Consider the following 17,689-nt stretch of genomic DNA (forward strand, 5'->3'; position numbering starts at 1 on the left):
AATTACATCTATTATAGTCACAATAATGTAAAGCTCTTTAGAATTACTTTGAGCACACTCCTAGTAAGTCACATGCATAAAATGCAAGGAAATGTAAAAGTATTAAATATTTACAATGGCAAATTTTAAATATCAAAGTTTGTTCAATGCCAAACCTCATGAACTAAGCCCACCATTCATACGAAGTTTCATACATATATGAAAAAAGTGCCTGCTGCTCTTAGTACTTTATACACACTATACCTTACATTTTATAAAGTGGTGAAAATGGAGATTCTATCAAGTTAAAAAATATATAGATACTACAAAGACAGACAATAGAGGTAAGCTCAGAGTGACTTTTAATATGCCAATCAATGTTAATAGGACACAAGTCAAACCGACAAGTGCAAACACGTTTTAAACCAAAAGTTAATGGGGAAACCAGCATTAAGTCAAATTCTACTTTTTCAACATCTGTTAGCCAATATTTATTAGTCAAATGGCTAATCACAGATAAAAAATATGTTTTATGAAAAACTTGGAATAGTCAGAAGTCATTCTGGCATTTCAAACAACTATATACAGTATCAGTTTATATACACAAATATTGAAGGAAAAACAAGCAAAACATTTAAAAACAGAGTAATAATACAATCAAGTACAAAACTTGGGAGGAGACGAGAGATTTTTAAAAAGAGTCAGGGAAGGACATTATAAAAAAAATTACAAAACCAATAATAATTATACTACATTAATACAGAGTTCCAAAGGGGGAGGAGGGTGTGTGTGCATTTTTCCAATGCACTAGCTTCAAAGGAAAAAAAAGGCAAATGGCTGCTTGTCGAGAGCAGCTTATATATTTCACATAATTGTTTCAAAAGAAAGCCTATTAACAACGATGATTGTTTAATGCTACAATTTTACAGCAAAGACAAAACTAAAATAGCAGCAAATTCACAAGGCATATGTCCACAGAATTACCATTCCATGGTTCATGCAATGCCTACAAAGTGCTCCCAGTTGGATAGACAAGTTCACAATCAGAAAAAGGAGAACAGAAGAAGACCGACACACAGAAGGCTGGGTAGTACTGAGTCTCTTAGCACCTCCCTTCTCTAAGGGGGTGATGTTTGCAATAAAGCCCTTGAGTCCTTTTGATGGGTCGCTAAAGGGAAAGATGTTTTATTACACTGCGACAGCAAACACTAAGTAGCACAACCACCACAGCGGTCAGCCTTGGAAAGGCTGGTGGAACATCCCACAGTGACCGACAACCTACAGAGACAGACCGCCTGCTAAGACGAGGCGAAGTGAGCCTGGTAAACCACAGCCCAAATATAGCTTCCAACTGTAATTCACACTTCAAAGTCCTAGAAGCATCTCAGTAAAACTACTGACAGCAATCAACAGTCATTGCAAACTGGCTTCTAGCAATGATTTCCACTCCACCTAGCTTCCTCTCGTCACGGTTTCTGTGGGGTGGTGGGACACGAGTAGTTCAGTATATAGTAAGGCTGACAGAGCGGTTCATTTTCTTCCCAATAAGTCGAGATGTTCTATTACTCTGGGTGGTAGACCTAGTGGCCATTCGGTCAGTGAAGAGTGCCCGTTCCTCAGCTGCAGCTTTGGCCATCTGAGCTTTCTTGAGTTCTCTGGAATATAAAAGTAGGAAACAAGACTTCTTGCTTACTGTATTAATCCTAACAAGAAATCATAAGACGATAACTAACAATATTTCCAGACAGAAGATCTTTGCCACTATTCTAAGATGCAGACGAAGTAAGGAAATTACAACAGGAAATGTCAGCTTCTGCTCAAAACTTTATGAACAAATTTATGAAAATATTTTACTTTGCATTTAGGATTAAGACCCCACATATACCTGGATACAGTGTTACAAGTAAAAGTAGCGATAGGGTCCCATTTATCCAGGAACAAAGTTCAGAGGTTTTAAGAAAGAGGAAGGAATGGATGAGGGGATTGCAATGGATGAGTTGAAACAAAATGTGTATGAATTGTTGAACGTAAAAGTGATTATCGGCTTTATGAACCTTCACTCAATTCACACGCAAATATTTACAGCATAGGAAACCCAAAAGGGCAATTCTACTCTAAACTATAGGGTTGCTATGAGTCAAGAGTCAACGAGTGAGTTGCGTTTAATCATAAAAAGTTTTTTAAACCACTGTAATCAATGTCATTGAATTTATTGTACATGTAGAAACTATTAAATTGGCCAATGTTAAGTTCTGAAATTAATAATCTATAACTTATCAAGGGTTCATGAGGGAGAGAGGGCAGAGGAGGCAGGGGGAAAAAAGAGGAGCTGATATCAAGGGCTCAAGTAGAAAGAAAACGCTTTGAAAATGATGGGAACAAATGTACAAATGTGCTTGACACAATGGATGGATGTATGGGCTGTGATAAGAAATGTAAGAGTGCCCAATAGGAACTGAAAATACAGGGAATCCAGGATGGATGAGCCCTATAGGACCAGTGGTGTGAGTGGCAAAACAGGGAGGGTAAAGGGAGAATGGGCAGGAAAGAGGGAACCGATTACATGGAACTGTGTGTGACCTCCTCCCTGGGGGACAGACAACCGAAAAGTGGATGAAGGGAGAAGTCGGACAGGGCAAGATATGACAAAATACCCATTTATAAACTATCAAGGGCTCATGTGGGAGGGGGGAGCGGGGAGGGAGGGGAAAAATGAGGACCTAATGTCGGGGGTTTAAATGGAGAGAAAATGTTTTGAGAAATGATGTACAAATACGCTTTACACAATTGATGTGTGTATGGATTGGGATAACAGTTGTATGAGCCCCTAACAAAATGTTTTTAAAAAATAAATAAATAAATAAATAAATAAATGAAGAGTCCCCAATAGAAGTATTTAATAATAAAAAATAAACTATTAAATTGATGTATGCTGTTTATTCCTAGCATCAGAAAAAATTCAAATAGATATTTAAGAGTATAAGAATATTTTACTTCTTTTTATGAACAAGGCAAATGTCGTTATTAACAACTGAACTTTTAAATATTTCTTTTTTTTAACTTTTAAATATTTCAAGATAGTTTTTCATTTGGCTAAAATCAAAATGATAGCAATCAAGCAAAGTAATTAGAAATTTGACCTGTAGTTGCTTAATGCCCGCCAATATTTTTCCCTTTTCATAAACTATGGCACTCCAAACCAGCTTCCCCTAATGTCAAAGGTCATTCAGATAAAATAAAAATAATTGTAATAATATTTAGCATCATCCTTTCATAAAACAAGTGAAATAGGATGAAAGAATAATGTTGGCTTATATACTAGTTTGGGGAGAAAGGACACTGGTGTAAGCTCAGTTAGCTTTAGCTATGATTTAGGTCCTGGGGACTATCACTACACATCATTCGTCATTTCAGAATTTACATGAAACAGAAACTAGCCAAATGCTGAGTCCTTAAATTTCCATTGCCTAACAACGCAACATGCTAGAACCACTACACCCTTTGCTGAAAGAAAACCGAAGTCTCTCAAAAAAAAAGAGAGAGAATGAGAAAGCGAAAAACAAAACCAACCCTCACTTACTTTTGTAGAAGTGAATTTTTGAACTTTTCAGCATTCAATTCTTTTCGCAATTGTTCTGCACTCTTTCTAGACGCAGACAGTAAAACTGAATGCTTTACTAGTGCAGCTGCTGACGGCCTTCTCTCTGGATCCGGATGAATCATAACCTGACAAGAAGTAAAGTTAAGGTAAAAACATGCAATTTAATCAAAGATTGGCATTTTAGTAGAACATTTCATTTATAAAAGGCTTACTTTGAGCAATTCCGTAAATTCTTGGGAAAGCACCTGCGGTACGCGGGGTAACCTCCCCTGCCGGATGTCATGCCACTGGTCTCCATTTCTGGGAAGGGGTTCAGCACCAGCAGCACAAACGACCGTGAGGGCGAGGGCAAAAATATCCGCTTTGGGTAGATGGGTGTAGTTCTGTAAGATCAAAACACCAACCAACCATTTTTCAAGACGCTATAAAAATGATCTCAAGAAAGTGAGAATTTAGATGACAAATGGGACAAAGTAAAAACATTCTAAAACCATCTATATTTAAGATGTAGTCAAAGAATCAAAAATAATACCTTAGAGGAAATTTGTATTTTAATTACTAAGTAAAATACACCCTGAAGGAAGTGAAAGCCTTGTTTCTTTTCTCACCAACCCTTTCAATTCTCAAGAGAAATGGCTATCCCTCTAGAGACATTCATATGCAAACATAAAAAACCCAGGTAAGTTTCTAATGTACATATACATAATAAAACACACAAATATACACATTAAAAGACCAATTGGGCCATACCATTTAGATTAGTTACTAGTTCCATTCTCATTGTTCCACTTTTAAAAAATACTTTTATTGGGGGCTCTTACATCTCTTATCACAATCCATACATTCCTCCAGGGTGTCAAGCATTTACACAGATGCCACCATCATCGCTTTCAAAGCATTCTCTTCCCACTTGAGCCCTTGATATCAGCTCCCCTGTTCACTTTTTTACTTAATCATTTCGTTAATAGTAAACTCTTACTTACGCTGTTCTCAACTTGTTTGAATATTTTTGTAAGGAAGAATCCTACAAGTGGAAATTGAGTCAGAAGAGTATGTAATTTTAACATGTTCATAATATACTGAAACTTTTATCTCAGAAAAGGCCCTGCCCTTTTAAATTTCCACCAGTTCTGCAGAAAAATCAACAGAATGAAACCCTAACACCGCTGAGTTTTCTAAATCTTTGCCTTTACTAACTCTTGTTAAATGCTCTCAACTTAATTGTTTAATTTCTACTTTATATTACAATTCTACTTATCATTAACTTGAAATTGTAATATATCTGAATTGATATTCTTTTATCAAATGGTGTATCAAGCAAATCCTCGTATTAAAAAAGAGAAAAATTACCTCCTGCAAAACTTCATTTGCAAGAAAACGACTATCACCCTCTTCCACTTGCGGACTAGCTATCCTTGTCACGTGTCCAAGATCACCTAAAAATGTTAAAAACATAACATTTGGCAGCGTTAAAAGCAAAAACACCTTCTTTTTCATTGTAAGAAATGACAAGTTGCCTTTCTTACCTATTTTAAACATAATCTTGTTGGCCGCCCAGTCATCTTCATCCCCTTCTTCAGAGGCAGCATTTGGAATTGAGGTGCGAGATATGAAGATATTACCTGTTGAACAGTCAAATATGTAAGTCACACTAACCATTAACAGTAGAAGCAGAGTTCACCAAAAAAACCATACCTGAATCACTTGCGAAGCTTTTATTTTTTTTATTTTTTTATTTTATTTTTTTTAACATTTTATTAGGGGCTCATACAACTGTTATCCCAATCCATACACACATCAATTGTGTAAAGCGCATTTGTACATCGTTTCTCAAAACATTTTCTCTCCATTTAAACCCCCGACATTAGGTCATTTTTCCCCCTCCCTCCCCGCGCCCCCCTCCCGCATGAGCCCTTGATAGTTTACAAATGGGTATTTTGTCATATCTTGCCCTGTCCGACTTCTCCCTTCATCCACTTTTCGGTTGTCCGTCCCCCAGGGAGGAGGCCACACACAGTTCCATGCAATTGGTTCCCTCTTTCCTACCCACTCTCCCTCCACCCTCCGTTTTGCCACTCACACCACTGGTCCTATAGGGCTCATCCATCCTGGATTCCCTGTATTTTCAGTTCCTATCTGTACCAGTGTACCTCCTCTGGTCTAGCCAGTCTTGCAAGATAGAATTCGAGTCATGGTAGTGGGAGCGGGGAGGAAACCTTTAGGAACTAGAGGAAGGTTGTATTTCTCATCATTGTTACATCGCACCCTGACTGGCTCATCTCCTCCCCGAGACCCCTCTGCAAGGGGATCTCCAGTGGCCTACTAATGGGCTTTGGATCTCCACTCCACACTCCCCCCATCATTCACTATGGTAAGATTTTTTGTTCTGATGATGCCTTACACCTGATCCCTTCGACACCTCGTGGTTGCATAGGCTGGTGTGCTTCTTCCATGTGGGCTTTGTTGCTTCTGAGCTTGATGGCCGCTTGATTACCTTCAAGCCTTTAAGACCCCAGACGCTATACTTTTTGATAGCCGGGCACCATCAGCTTTCTTCACCACATTTGCTTATGCACCCGCGAAGCTTTTAAAAATGTAAGTTTAAAAGAAAAATCCATTATCTGGAAACTGTGGTAGCAAATGTATAATTCTGCTTGATGTGACTGAGATATAGATATAGATATATATAAACTCCCAATTAATATGTAATTTTTAAAACCAAAAAGGAAAAAAAAAGGTTTAAGTTCTCCTACCTGCAGATATTTCCTAGAGCAGCTCTGATCCCTGAACATTTAGATTTACAACGCACTGAGTGAGACCCTGTTTCCAAACTGATCTTCAGCATTTAATTACTTATGAACAATACGGAAGTCACAAATCTTAATAATTTGTGATGTTGCTAAAATACAATTTTTAATCTTATCTTGCAAGTTTGATAATAGTGAAAAAGTAGTCATCTAACTAGTGAGTTCAACTGGCCATGTACATTGACATCCAGAGATGGCTGTCTGCTTATTACACATAATTTCATCTTTTTCTCCCAAACCCAAGCAAGCTCATGATTTAACAGTTTTCATGCCAGATTTCCTGTCAATAGTTTTAACAATACAGTACTAATGATACAAATGTTCTATTTATGGAAGTTCTGGTCCTAGTGATACTTTATTCACTGGCCCATGGATCTTATGGTGACATTTGTCAGTTTAAGATTTGAAAATTAATTTATCTCCTAAGTTTTTCAAATTTTGAACAGGCAGTTCCCAAGCTACAATCATCCAACTTATTAACAACTCATACTTGGCCTCAGGTAAATATGCCCCCATTTTAAAAAGGAATGACTGAACCACACCTGCTAGCAACCAATTTTTCATTACAATGGTCTTCACTTGCTGCACAGGCAATTTTTAAATGATTTAAAAGGCTTTGAGCCTTTTCTTACATAAAAAGGCATCTGTTCTGACTTACCTACACATGCAGCTTAGAGACACACTTAGAAACATCTCATTCACAATCTGGGCACTGCCTGTACCTTACATGTAAAATGTTACGATCCGTGACTGGCATTTTTAATACAAATAAGAGCGCATGTATTCACATTTATCACTATTAGTTCAAATAGTCTTTTCCTTTTTAAAACTGTAAACCTCAGTTAATATATGGATAAATTCTTCATTGGATTAAGACAAATTGAGTAAAATGATTTAATTTCTATGAATCAACATTTTTATTAAAAACACTGATTAACTTCAACTTACAAATGTCGGGCCTAAATTTCTGTTTCTAGGAAAACTCAGTAGGAAAGGAACAAAGCTAAATGACAGCACAAGGCAGCGAGCAGTGAAAGCCAGAAGCCAGGACATTGTGTAAGACAAGTCTCGTTTTTAGAGCGCAGGGAAGGGTGACTATGTACTGAAATGGAAAAGTAGGGAGAGCTGAATAAAATAAACTGGGTAGTAAAATAGCAACGTACATTGCTAATTTAATAAAATGAGAAAGATTTGCAGTAAGATATTAATGCAAGAATTCATTTGCACCCTTTTAAAAATGCGGTTACAAGGGGACAAACAACCGAAACATGTTGAAGGGAGACAGTGGATGCTATAAGACGTGAAAATAATAATGATTTATAATCCACAAAGGGTTCATGAGGATGGGGAGGGTGGGGAGAAAAAAATGAGGAGCTGATACCAAAGGGTTCAAAGTAGAAGAAAATGTTTTGAAAAGGATGTTGGCTACTAATGTACAACTGTGCTTGACACAATGGAGGTATGGGATTGTTATAAGAGCACCCTGCAAAATGACTTTTAAATGCAGTTATAGTCATAATGCATGTGACTTTTTGTGTACTACAGTAACTAACTTTCTTTACTAACTTTTATGGGCTGGAAATACCACTGTGTTTGCACAAGATTTAATTTCCCAAGTATGCTGCGCCTCTGGTAGATCTAGTGAGTCTGTCAGCAGTTTCACAGCAGAGTGGGTTTTCTGCTTCTTCAGATCTGGCCTGTCACTGTTTCAGCACTTACTGTTTGCTTCCACTCAGCCTCTGCGTTGGCAGCACCACTGCCCCTTCATCTCCCAAGCTTTGAATACATTTTAAGAATAGACCAAGGTTTTCCTGAGCCAGAGCATACTGTCTACGAAAGCTACTTAGTTATACATAGATATCAACCATTAGCCATTTTTAGCTAAAAAATGATATAATAGTAAATTAAGACTACTACATGTCTATGCCTTCCAGTCTTAATTCACTTCCAGTCTTTTTTATGCAATTGTCATAGTACATGCACCATTTCATTTTCTGAGTCATGTAACATTTCTGTATTTCTTGTACAGACTGAAACAGTATCACATTTGTATAGCACTGTGGTGACACTGTGAGTTAGGCATTGGGCTGCTAACAGCAAGGTCCTGAATGACAAATACAGGAGCTGCTCCAAGGAAAAAAGATGACGCTGGCCACTCCTGTGAGGACGTCGACTCTCAGAAGCCTGATCTCAAGTCTCTCAGAGTCAGAAGGAAACAAGATGACACCAGCTACTCCGTGAAGATGTCCACTCTCAGAAGCCTGATCTCAAGTCTGAGAGTCAGAATCAACCCAATGGCAGTGGATGTGGTTTTGGGTTACTTCCGAAACATTTTCACTGCTCTCATCTTACGGCAGTGATCATTAGTGACACCAGCATTAACTATGGTTCAGTAGCCACGTGGAAAGATGCTCAGTATCCAGCTGAGTCCCACTTTGAGACTGTGCATGCAATAATTTTTTCCCCAACTTTTAATAAAAATTAACATTCCAGGGCTTAAGTAGAAGGCAAATGTTTTGATAATGATGATGGAAACAAATGTACAAATGTGCTTGACACAATGGATGGATGTCTGGATTGTGATAAGAATTGTACGAGCCCCCAATAAAGTGATCTTTAAAAATAAATAAATAAATAGATAACTAGATAAATAAAAAACACGAAAAATTAACAATCCAAATCATTTGGGGGAAGAGGCAAATAGAGATCACAAAATGTTAACAACAAATGAGTCATTCGCCTAACAATAAACCTAACAAAAAACCAACTCACAGCAACCCTGGAGAACGAGGCAGAACTGCCCCTGTGGTTCCCGAGAGTGTAATTCTTTCTAGGAGCAGAAAGCCTCATCTTTCTTCCGGTAGGGTTAGCAGCCCAACATGTAAAACACTATGCCACTACAGACTGTATACATGTAAAATGTAAAAAAAGGAACTTATTTTCTGGAACTTAAAAAGAAAACCTGTTAGAAGATCTGCGATACTTACTGGGTTTAATGTCCATATGAACCAAAGACATCGAATGAATATACTTCAAGCCTCTGCCAACTTGCAACAGGAGATCCTTTAACTCTGCTTCTTTGAAGTAACTCATGCGTCTGTAGTTTTCACTTATGGCATCAGCCAGGCTTCCACCTTACAAAGACAGAATAAGTTAGATATCGTCTTTCTTAAGTGTTTTTTCTTTCTCATCCCTTCAGTGAATGACCATAAAGTCAACCAAGAAAGCTATTCCTAAAACCATCTCCCTTCAACCTGCTTGTCAAACAAAAATTACATTTATCCTTTCAGTGGGTAACAAACAACATGGTACGAGATACAATTTAGTCTTTCATTCTTTTTTTTAGATCAATTTATTGGGGCTCATATAATTCATCACAATACATAGATCAATTGTGTAAAGCACATCTATACATCTGTTGCCCTCATAATTCCCAAAATTCGCTTTCCTCTTGGGTTCCCAGAATCAGCTCATTTTCCTTTTCCCTCCTCCTCCTCCTCCTCCATTCACCCTCCCCCATGCACCCTTGATAATTTATAAATTATTATTATATCTTACATTACACTGCCCGGCGTCTCCCTTCACCCACCCCTCTGCTGCCCGTCCCCCAGAGAGGAGGTTATATGTAGCTCCCTGTGATCAATGTCCCCTTTCTACACACCCCCCTTCCCTCCTGGTATCGCCACTGTCACCCCTGGTCCTGAGGTTCATCTGTCCTAGATTCCCTGCGTTTCCAATTAAGTCTTTCATTCTTGTACCTCCTGTAGCCCACCTGGTTCTCTCTCCCACAGCAAGCCTATGTTGTCAGCGCCTTACATATCTATTCACCTCTTTCCCCAAGTGAGAGCTATTTTCATTATCTTATAGCTCTTCTATAGCAATATGCAAAGAACTACATTTTCTTTTATCTCCATGGAAGACCACGATATAATTGAATGATAATTAACCAATCCCTTAGAGTTGGAGATTTTAAAATTATTTCTAATAAATAAGCCTATGCATCAGTCTTTTCATAGGTATTACTATCTGTTAGAAATGTTATTACTGGATAAAGGGTCACATGTACTGATTTATACTTTCATCATCAATGTATGATAACGTTTCCCCACAACCTTTACACAAAAGTCTATACCAGTGGTTCTCAACCTTCCTAATGCTGCCACCCCTTCATATAGTTCCTCATGCTGTGGTGATCCCCCAACCATAAAATTATTTTTGTTGCTATTCATAACTGTAATTTTGCTACTGTTACGAAACATGTAAATATCTGATTGGAAGGATGTATTTTCATTGTTACAAATTGAACATAAGGCATCGTGATTAATCACAAAAAACAATACGTAATTATAGCATGGGTAAGAATCTTCACGCCAGGTACTCGTATGTGGGCGTATCTGCATGTGGGCGGACCCACCTGGAGACAGAGGGTTGAGACGTGCTGGTCTCTACAGGTAAAGAGTACCCTTACAGTTTTTTTTATACTATTCTCAGAACAAAAGAAAATATCAACCTGCTTTTATAGAAATAACCAAACCAATCAGCTAATCTGCTTATAGTTAAAAAAACTTTATAAATCTCTATACCAAGGGGTTAGGGAGGAAGCTTTATAATAGATAGTTGGTATGTTATCTCAAAAGAACACTTTCGGCTTAAAGTTTAGGAATTTAAAAAACCAGAGCCAGCAGGGTAATAAAATCAACAGAAGAGGTCTTACAATTTGAGCAAAAATGACTATCAAAAATGTCAAATGTATTTAAAAATAAAAACACATACCTAGGTTTATTAAGCATAATTATGCTCTCCCTATACAACTTAAATAAATCTTCAACTGGGAGAAAAAGAGGATGACCGATGGGAGATAATGCTTCCCCAATCTCCCTGCTCAGCGGGCCCAGCCGCTCTGGCCCAATCAGCTCCTTGCAGAGTGGCAGGCAGGACGGGAGGAGTGAGAAGAGCCCAGCGCTTATCTGGCATCTCAGATTCCCGTCCCCTTTCCCGATTTCATTTTTTTCTACACTTCTTTTTTAGGGTAGAAATTACATTTTTCACCAAGTTTCAAAGGCTTAAAATACTTGTTTGAAATACAAAAGACATTTAGTCACAGTAAGATAAAACCAGTTAACCAAAAAGGGCTGAAGACAAGGCCTCCTCGGGGGCATCATTCGGAGTGTGAACCATACTAGGGGACACTGTCAGAGGGGCGATATGAAAATATCCAATACCTACACTCCTTATTTATTCACAAGCTAGGTGTAGGCTCACTCTGAGTCGGAATCAACTCAACAGCAGCGGGTGTGGATTGGGTTTGAGTTGCTTTTGTTTATCTAAGGAAAAAAGGAGAATCAACAAAATCACATCTTTCCTGTCTCAACTGTCCATTATATTCTAATTTCCCAGAGGAGACACAGTAGTGATAATCCATTATACATAAAACAAAGATTTATACACTGTATATACTCGTGTATAAGCTGAGTTTTCCAGTACATTTTTAAATGCAGTTTTTGTGGTACAGTTAAGTGCCTCGGCTGATATTCGGGTCGGCGGATATTCGAGTAAATACGGTATATAGAGATCAGACCTCTAAAAGCATCGAATTCAGACAAGAATTTTGGTAAAGGTTTCACAAGCAGAGAGAGATATCTAGTTGACCATAAAAGCTGGTTGAAATTGAACCTACACATTCTTTTGCATTTTGTCCCTTTTGTTTTGATTGGTTAATTGATGGATTGAGGGGAGAGAACCACCACTAGTGAATGCACTACTTCGTGGATTCTAATGGTAAACTAGGTTGGGCAGACTGGGATGCCTGGAATGACTGGTTGAATTTAGCAGTAGAAAGGGCCACTGCCGTTTTATGAGTAATCAACATCTGTATCAGCAATGCACAAAATAGAATGGGAAAAGGTTAGGGGCAGGAGGAATTCATCGAAAACATCTTAACAATTGTGTGCTCCCCACAACACTGTGAGGTGCTAAAACCCAAACCCACTGCCATGGAGTTGATTTCGATAGCTGCCCTTTGGGGCTTCTGAGACTGCACAACTTTATGGGAGCAAAAAGCCTCATCTTTCTCCCTTGGAGCAGCTGGTGGTTTCGAACTGCTGACCTTGTAGTTAGCAGCCCAAACATGTAACCCACTACACTACAGGACTCCTTACATGAGGTGATAAAAGTACACCAAATTATATACAGCAAAGCTCACGTTGTCTCAAAAAGTCTAGTTTACAGACACCTAAGTAATATGCACAGTACTACTGAGGGGTGTGCATGTACAAAGTGCTTCAGGAGACAGGATTTTCCATTTTTAATCATACAGGTCGGCACGGTTTGTACTTGAAATCACCTTAGGCCTCTGATGCTTGCATTTACAATATAAAAACTAAAGCCATTAAATGATGATCAACATTTCCTCGGCATTTATCTTCTCAAATGTACAAGTTTAGAGAACATTTCTTTCTTTCCATGACTTACCATTACAATATTCATTCTGTATAAGCATATGGTCATCCTCTGCCCAGGCAGAAAAATACCGCACTACATGAAAATGCTGGCCAAGCACTGCATGAGCATATACTTCTCTCAAAGCATTCTGCCTGGTGGAAATGAGATTGACACAATGGTTATGTCCTGTTTAACCCTCAACCGCATGCATCTGAAACACTGTATGATAAATTTAACTTCTACATCTACATAGTTGACATTTAGCAAGTTGAAGAACAACTTGCTAAAGTTACAGGTTGCAGGAGGGGACACTCAAACGGAGATTTCTGTAAAGATTTCCATGATAGGAAAACATTGAAAGCAAGAATCTTGTTGTCTCTAAACTCAAGATTAAGATAAATTCCATTTTATTATACTCATGGATGCTGATTAGAAACACAAATTTTTAAGTAGGCCCCCCAAATCAGATTATTCATATTTTACCCAGTCTACTAAGAACCACTAATGTAAAATAGAAACGTGAGTGAAGGGGGGCAGAAGACAGTTTAAGATAGGAAAATAATATTAATTTATAATTTATCAAGGGGTCATGAGGGTAGGAGGGTGGGGAGGGAGGGAAAAATGTGGAGCTGACACCAAGGGCTCAAGTAGAAAGAAAATGTTTCAAAAATGATGATGGCAACATATGTACAAATGTGCTCAACACAACTGATGTATGGATTGTTTTAAGAGCTGTAAGAGCCCACAATAAAATGATAAAAAATTTTTAAAAAGATTAAGAGGATAACATTCAGTATTGGAGCACCTACAGCTTTCATGTCTAGAACACCAAAAGGGATCAACACTGTAATACGTACTCGTCGACAGAGCCAGCCAATGGCTTTTTGGACCGCTTAATGGCATAAATGCACCCATCCAATCTCTTCACACACTTGAACACTGAGCCAAATTCTCCAGAGCCAATTTTCTCTAGCTCATGAAATTCTGTTGTATACCGTGACTTCATGTTGCTTTCAGTAATCGTAATTCTCTGTAATAAAAAGTACATCCATGTGCACAATGCAAAGACATAATTTTCTTGCTGTTTGATAGGTCTGTGTGTGAAATTTAAAAACCACTCTTCCTTGTGTTTATACTTAATGCTTTTAATATGGTAAACTTGTTAAGGGGTAAAAAATCCAAGTTTCGAAAATATAAGGGGGGGGGGGCGCGCGCCGTGGGGAAGCTAGCTATTTACTTTGGCAGGTCTTGTTTCATCTTCCAACTCATAATCACTGGCTTCCATGTCTTCACCACAGGAACTGGGGAGGGAAAATATTGCTCCATCAATGTCTGACATGCATATCAAGTAGAGAAACAAAACTTTTATCTGATATACAGCAAAACGGACTGTCAATGATAAAAACAGAAAAGCACTGTTACTTATGCAATCACAAGACTAAGCCCAGATGAGGAAAACACCACTGCTGCAATCAGTCACTGACCAGAGGCAGTCATTGCTAACAGCATCTCCCCCCACCCCCACCTTCTAGGCATAGTCTCCCGGCCTGGGCTCATTTTCAAACAGCAGATTCCCTGCAAGCTGTGGACTTTTTATTCCTTCTTTTCCATAGCTGACTACTTCCCTCACCCAGCTCTTAAAAGTTAGTGCTAGCAGCTGACACCATTTCAGAGTGCAAACTTCCATGCCATTCAAACAAAACTAAATTTTGAGAAGCCTAAGAAGCCAATTGTGAGTGGCTGGGGGAACCAAACTGTGGGATAGTAAGAAATGACTTACTCATTCCAATACGTTCTCTTTCTTCGACGACACTGTCCTGAGGAATGAAGCAGCAGAGAGTCCGGAGTAAAAGGATTGATATTTACTTGAGGCGTCTGTCGCATGTCAAATTCCCTTTTTCCTGATCTTTCTGAACTCATGAATAGCGATCCACCCCGGAGTTTACCAAAGCTCGGATCGATTCCTCGAGACTTGGAAAGCAAACTCTACGGAAGGGGGAGGGGTGGGGGGAAAGGAATTTTTAGGCTTTGTGGTCAGCCTTCTCAAGCTCACATTCAACAAGCCTTTCCACCTGGCTGACTGTGGGTCAAAACACAACACACAAGCTTTTGTTGTTATCTCAAGCAAAATAAACAACGGCTAAGTGTCCTGAAGTTTGATGCGAACCAACTGGACAAGTAAAACGGGTTTCCACCCCAAATACTATGCAAACTGAAATTCTTTATGGTGGCTAGCAGTTAACAAGGAAACCCTTTCAATACAACTAAAAATAGGGAACAGTCGGCCGGCATGCCCCGCCCCTTCCATCTCAATAGGGCTTTGAAAGCCACCTCCACTGTCCGCTGGGCTCCTCCATTCCTTCACTTCCAGTGGGTTTTGCCAAGGGCATGTCAGTCAAGTCAGCTCAGAAGCAAGCTATCCCGGAAGTTTGTGAATAAGGGAACCTCAGCTCTTGTCTTTATCTGGGGCAGTGTCCATTTTAAGACAGGATACTTCTTGTAGATGTGGGCCTGCCACTCGACAAATACGTGCTTAACACCTCTCCTCCAAGACCCACCAGCAGCAGACTAAAAGCCTAGGGGTCCAAGCAACAGTGCGTTCTTGGGGGGGGCGCTTGGATGACGGGCTAAATGATTACCCTTGGGGCGACCAAACTTGGGCCCTACACCCAAGGGATCCACAAACGCTTACCCAATACTAGTCCAGAGAAGCTTAAATGCTACTGTGAGTTATTCATGAGGCTTTAGGGCTGTTAAGTGCTTGGAAGATCGGCCTTTTCTTTCAAGGAGCAAAACTGTCCCCTGTATCACCATATGACATTAAACGATAAGCCGGGGTTAAGATTAAAAAAAATTTTTTTTAACCGAATTCCTTTTGCGTGCGCCGCCCAAATTACAGGGCCGACCACAGCGTTGAAAAGGAACCATATGGCTGCGGCGCCGGGGTTGTCAGGTGGCCAGGCCAGCACCACCCCGGCGGCATCCTCCCCAACCCGGTTCTGGGTGACACCCCCGGGGCGGCCCCGACTCCGCGGGCGCCAAAGGGCCGGCCACCTGGCCGGCGCCGAGCAGCCCCTAGGAGAGAAGAAGTTCCAGCCGAGGCGCACGGTTCAGTTACATAATCTTAACGGCCAACTCCTGGGCAGGGCCCAAGAGAGGGGCTGCCAACTTTGTGCTGCGGCAGGAAGGCGAGCGGGGGCGCGGCCGGGCGGTTATGTAACCGAACCCGGGCGGCGGGGGCCCCCTCGGCGCCGCGGCCTGTTTAAAAGGCTCGGCGGGCGCGGGCCCGGGGCGCCCCGGCCCGGCGTCCTCACCTTGGGGGTGTGCGGCGTGTCGAAGAGCCGCAGCTTGCGGAAGGTCTTGTGCGGCGGCGTGCCCGGGTGGTCGGGCAGCGGCGAACAGGGGCCCTCGCCGGCCCGGGGCGGCCCGCAGCCCCGCGGGAGCGAGTCCCCGGGGCCGCCGCAGAGCACGGGCGAGAAGGAGCTGCCCAGGAAGTAGGCGGACGGCGGCGACTTGACGGGCGACGAGGAGCCGAAGCCCTCCTCCTCCCACGAGTCGCCCTCGGCCGCGCCGCCCGCCCCGCCGGCGCCCGGGCAGGCGCCCCGCAGCAGCATGTCCTCCTCCAGCTCCCCGGGGCTGCCGGGGGCCAGGCCGGGCGAGCGGCGGCACTCGGGCCCCGGCTCCGTGGGGCTCCGGGCGGGCGGCAGCGGCGAGTCGGGCTCCTGGAAGGCCGAGTCCTCCCCGGTGCTGTGGCCGCTGCCCTCCTCCTCCTCCTCTTCCTCCTCCTCCTCACAGTCGCTGCAGGGGGAGAAGATGAGCTTCTGCCGCAAGGTGCACGAGACGCCGGCGCGGCCGGGCGGCGGAGGCTGCTGCCGGCTCAGGAAGCTCATGGCCGTCCTGGGGCCGGGGCTGCGCGGCCGAGCGCGGCTGCCCACCGAGAGCCGGACACGGGCTGGAGCAGGGGGCGGGTCTGCCACGTGCGGCTGGGCGCGCCCGGTCTCCGCGGCTGCAGGCCGGCACCGCGCCCGGCGGTGGCTCCGAGGCGCTCCGGGCTGCGGGCTGCGGGCGGCAGCGGTCCGGGCGGCGGCGGCGCGGAGCGTCCAGCAGAGGCGGGGCGGCCCGGGCGGCGAGGCCGGGGTCTCCGCAGGTCTGGTCTCAGGTTCGGGCACCGCGGCTTCCCGCGACCGTTAATCACGTGAGCGCACAGCCCACCAATCCCCGCCCAGCTCCGGGTTTGAAAAAAAAGGAGGGCGCGACGTAGCCGCGAGGGCGGGACTAGCTACGCGATTTTGGCGCGAACTTGTTGGCCCCGCCTCCCGCGGGGCGAGGCCCCGGGCTGGCGGGGCGTTGCGGACCTAAGGGAGAACTGGGTGGTCGGGGGGGTGGGGGGGACCGGGGCCGCCGGGACTGGGTCCGGCGAAACAGCGGGAGCACCCTTACAGAAGGGGTGAAGAGAGCCATGTTCGCTCGTGCCCAAACCGAGCGGCTTCCTCGTTGCTCCGCCGGGACTTGGGGCGTCTCCAAGCCCCTGCAGCCTGGGACGAGGCCGAGCGGGGTGCTGCCGTGCGCCGGGCCCTGCCCCTGGGAGACCAGCGGGAGGATGGAGACCCTAAGCACGGGCCGCAGGGGCGTCGTGGGCGTGGCCACGGACAGCCCTCTGGAGGCCGGAGGATGAGTCAGGCCCGGGACTGTCCCCGACCGTGAGACCAAACATGGACATGTACTAGAGCGAGGACACGCCTGGGCACCGGCCAGCGGATGGGTGCACTCGCCCCGGCTGACGTCCCTGGGCGGCCCACCGCAGACAGGTCCACAGTAAACAGCACCACCCTCGGCCTGGACTCAAAGCCAAGTGCCCACC

General features: G+C 42.9%; 1 protein-coding gene across 1 annotated transcript; it reads right to left on the minus strand.

The window, feature by feature from the left end:
- Window positions 1-324: 324 nt before the first annotated feature.
- On the minus strand, window positions 325-16,730 carry WEE1 (WEE1 G2 checkpoint kinase). Its single transcript, XM_004711540.2, has 11 exons — window positions 16,143-16,730; window positions 14,609-14,814; window positions 14,066-14,129; window positions 13,686-13,858; window positions 12,859-12,980; window positions 9,375-9,521; window positions 5,107-5,202; window positions 4,931-5,016; window positions 3,793-3,963; window positions 3,560-3,705; window positions 325-1,634 (listed from the first exon to the last, which is right to left on the minus strand). The coding sequence occupies exons 1-11, from the start codon at window positions 16,716-16,718 to the stop codon at window positions 1,481-1,483; spliced, it is 1,941 nt and encodes a 646-aa protein (XP_004711597.1). The 5' UTR covers window positions 16,719-16,730; the 3' UTR covers window positions 325-1,480.
- Window positions 16,731-17,689: the final 959 nt, after the last annotated feature.

The sequence above is a fragment of the Echinops telfairi genome, unplaced genomic scaffold (assembly GCF_000313985.2).
Source record: "Echinops telfairi isolate 266 unplaced genomic scaffold, ASM31398v2 ScPeMD7_60;HRSCAF=208, whole genome shotgun sequence".
Classification (NCBI taxonomy): Eukaryota; Metazoa; Chordata; class Mammalia; order Afrosoricida; family Tenrecidae; genus Echinops; species Echinops telfairi.

Coding starts and splice junctions, on each gene's coding strand:
- WEE1 (XM_004711540.2), bottom strand. CDS start 16,718: ATGAGCTTCCTGAGCCGGCAGCAGCCTCCGCCGCCCGGCCGCGCCGGC. Junction 13,859..14,065: donor ATGAAACAAGACCTGCCAAA/GTAAATAGCTAG, acceptor TTTTTATTACAG/AGAATTACGATTACTGAAAG. Junction 3,964..4,930: donor CAAATGAAGTTTTGCAGGAG/GTAATTTTTCTC, acceptor TTGATCTTACAG/AACTACACCCATCTACCCAA.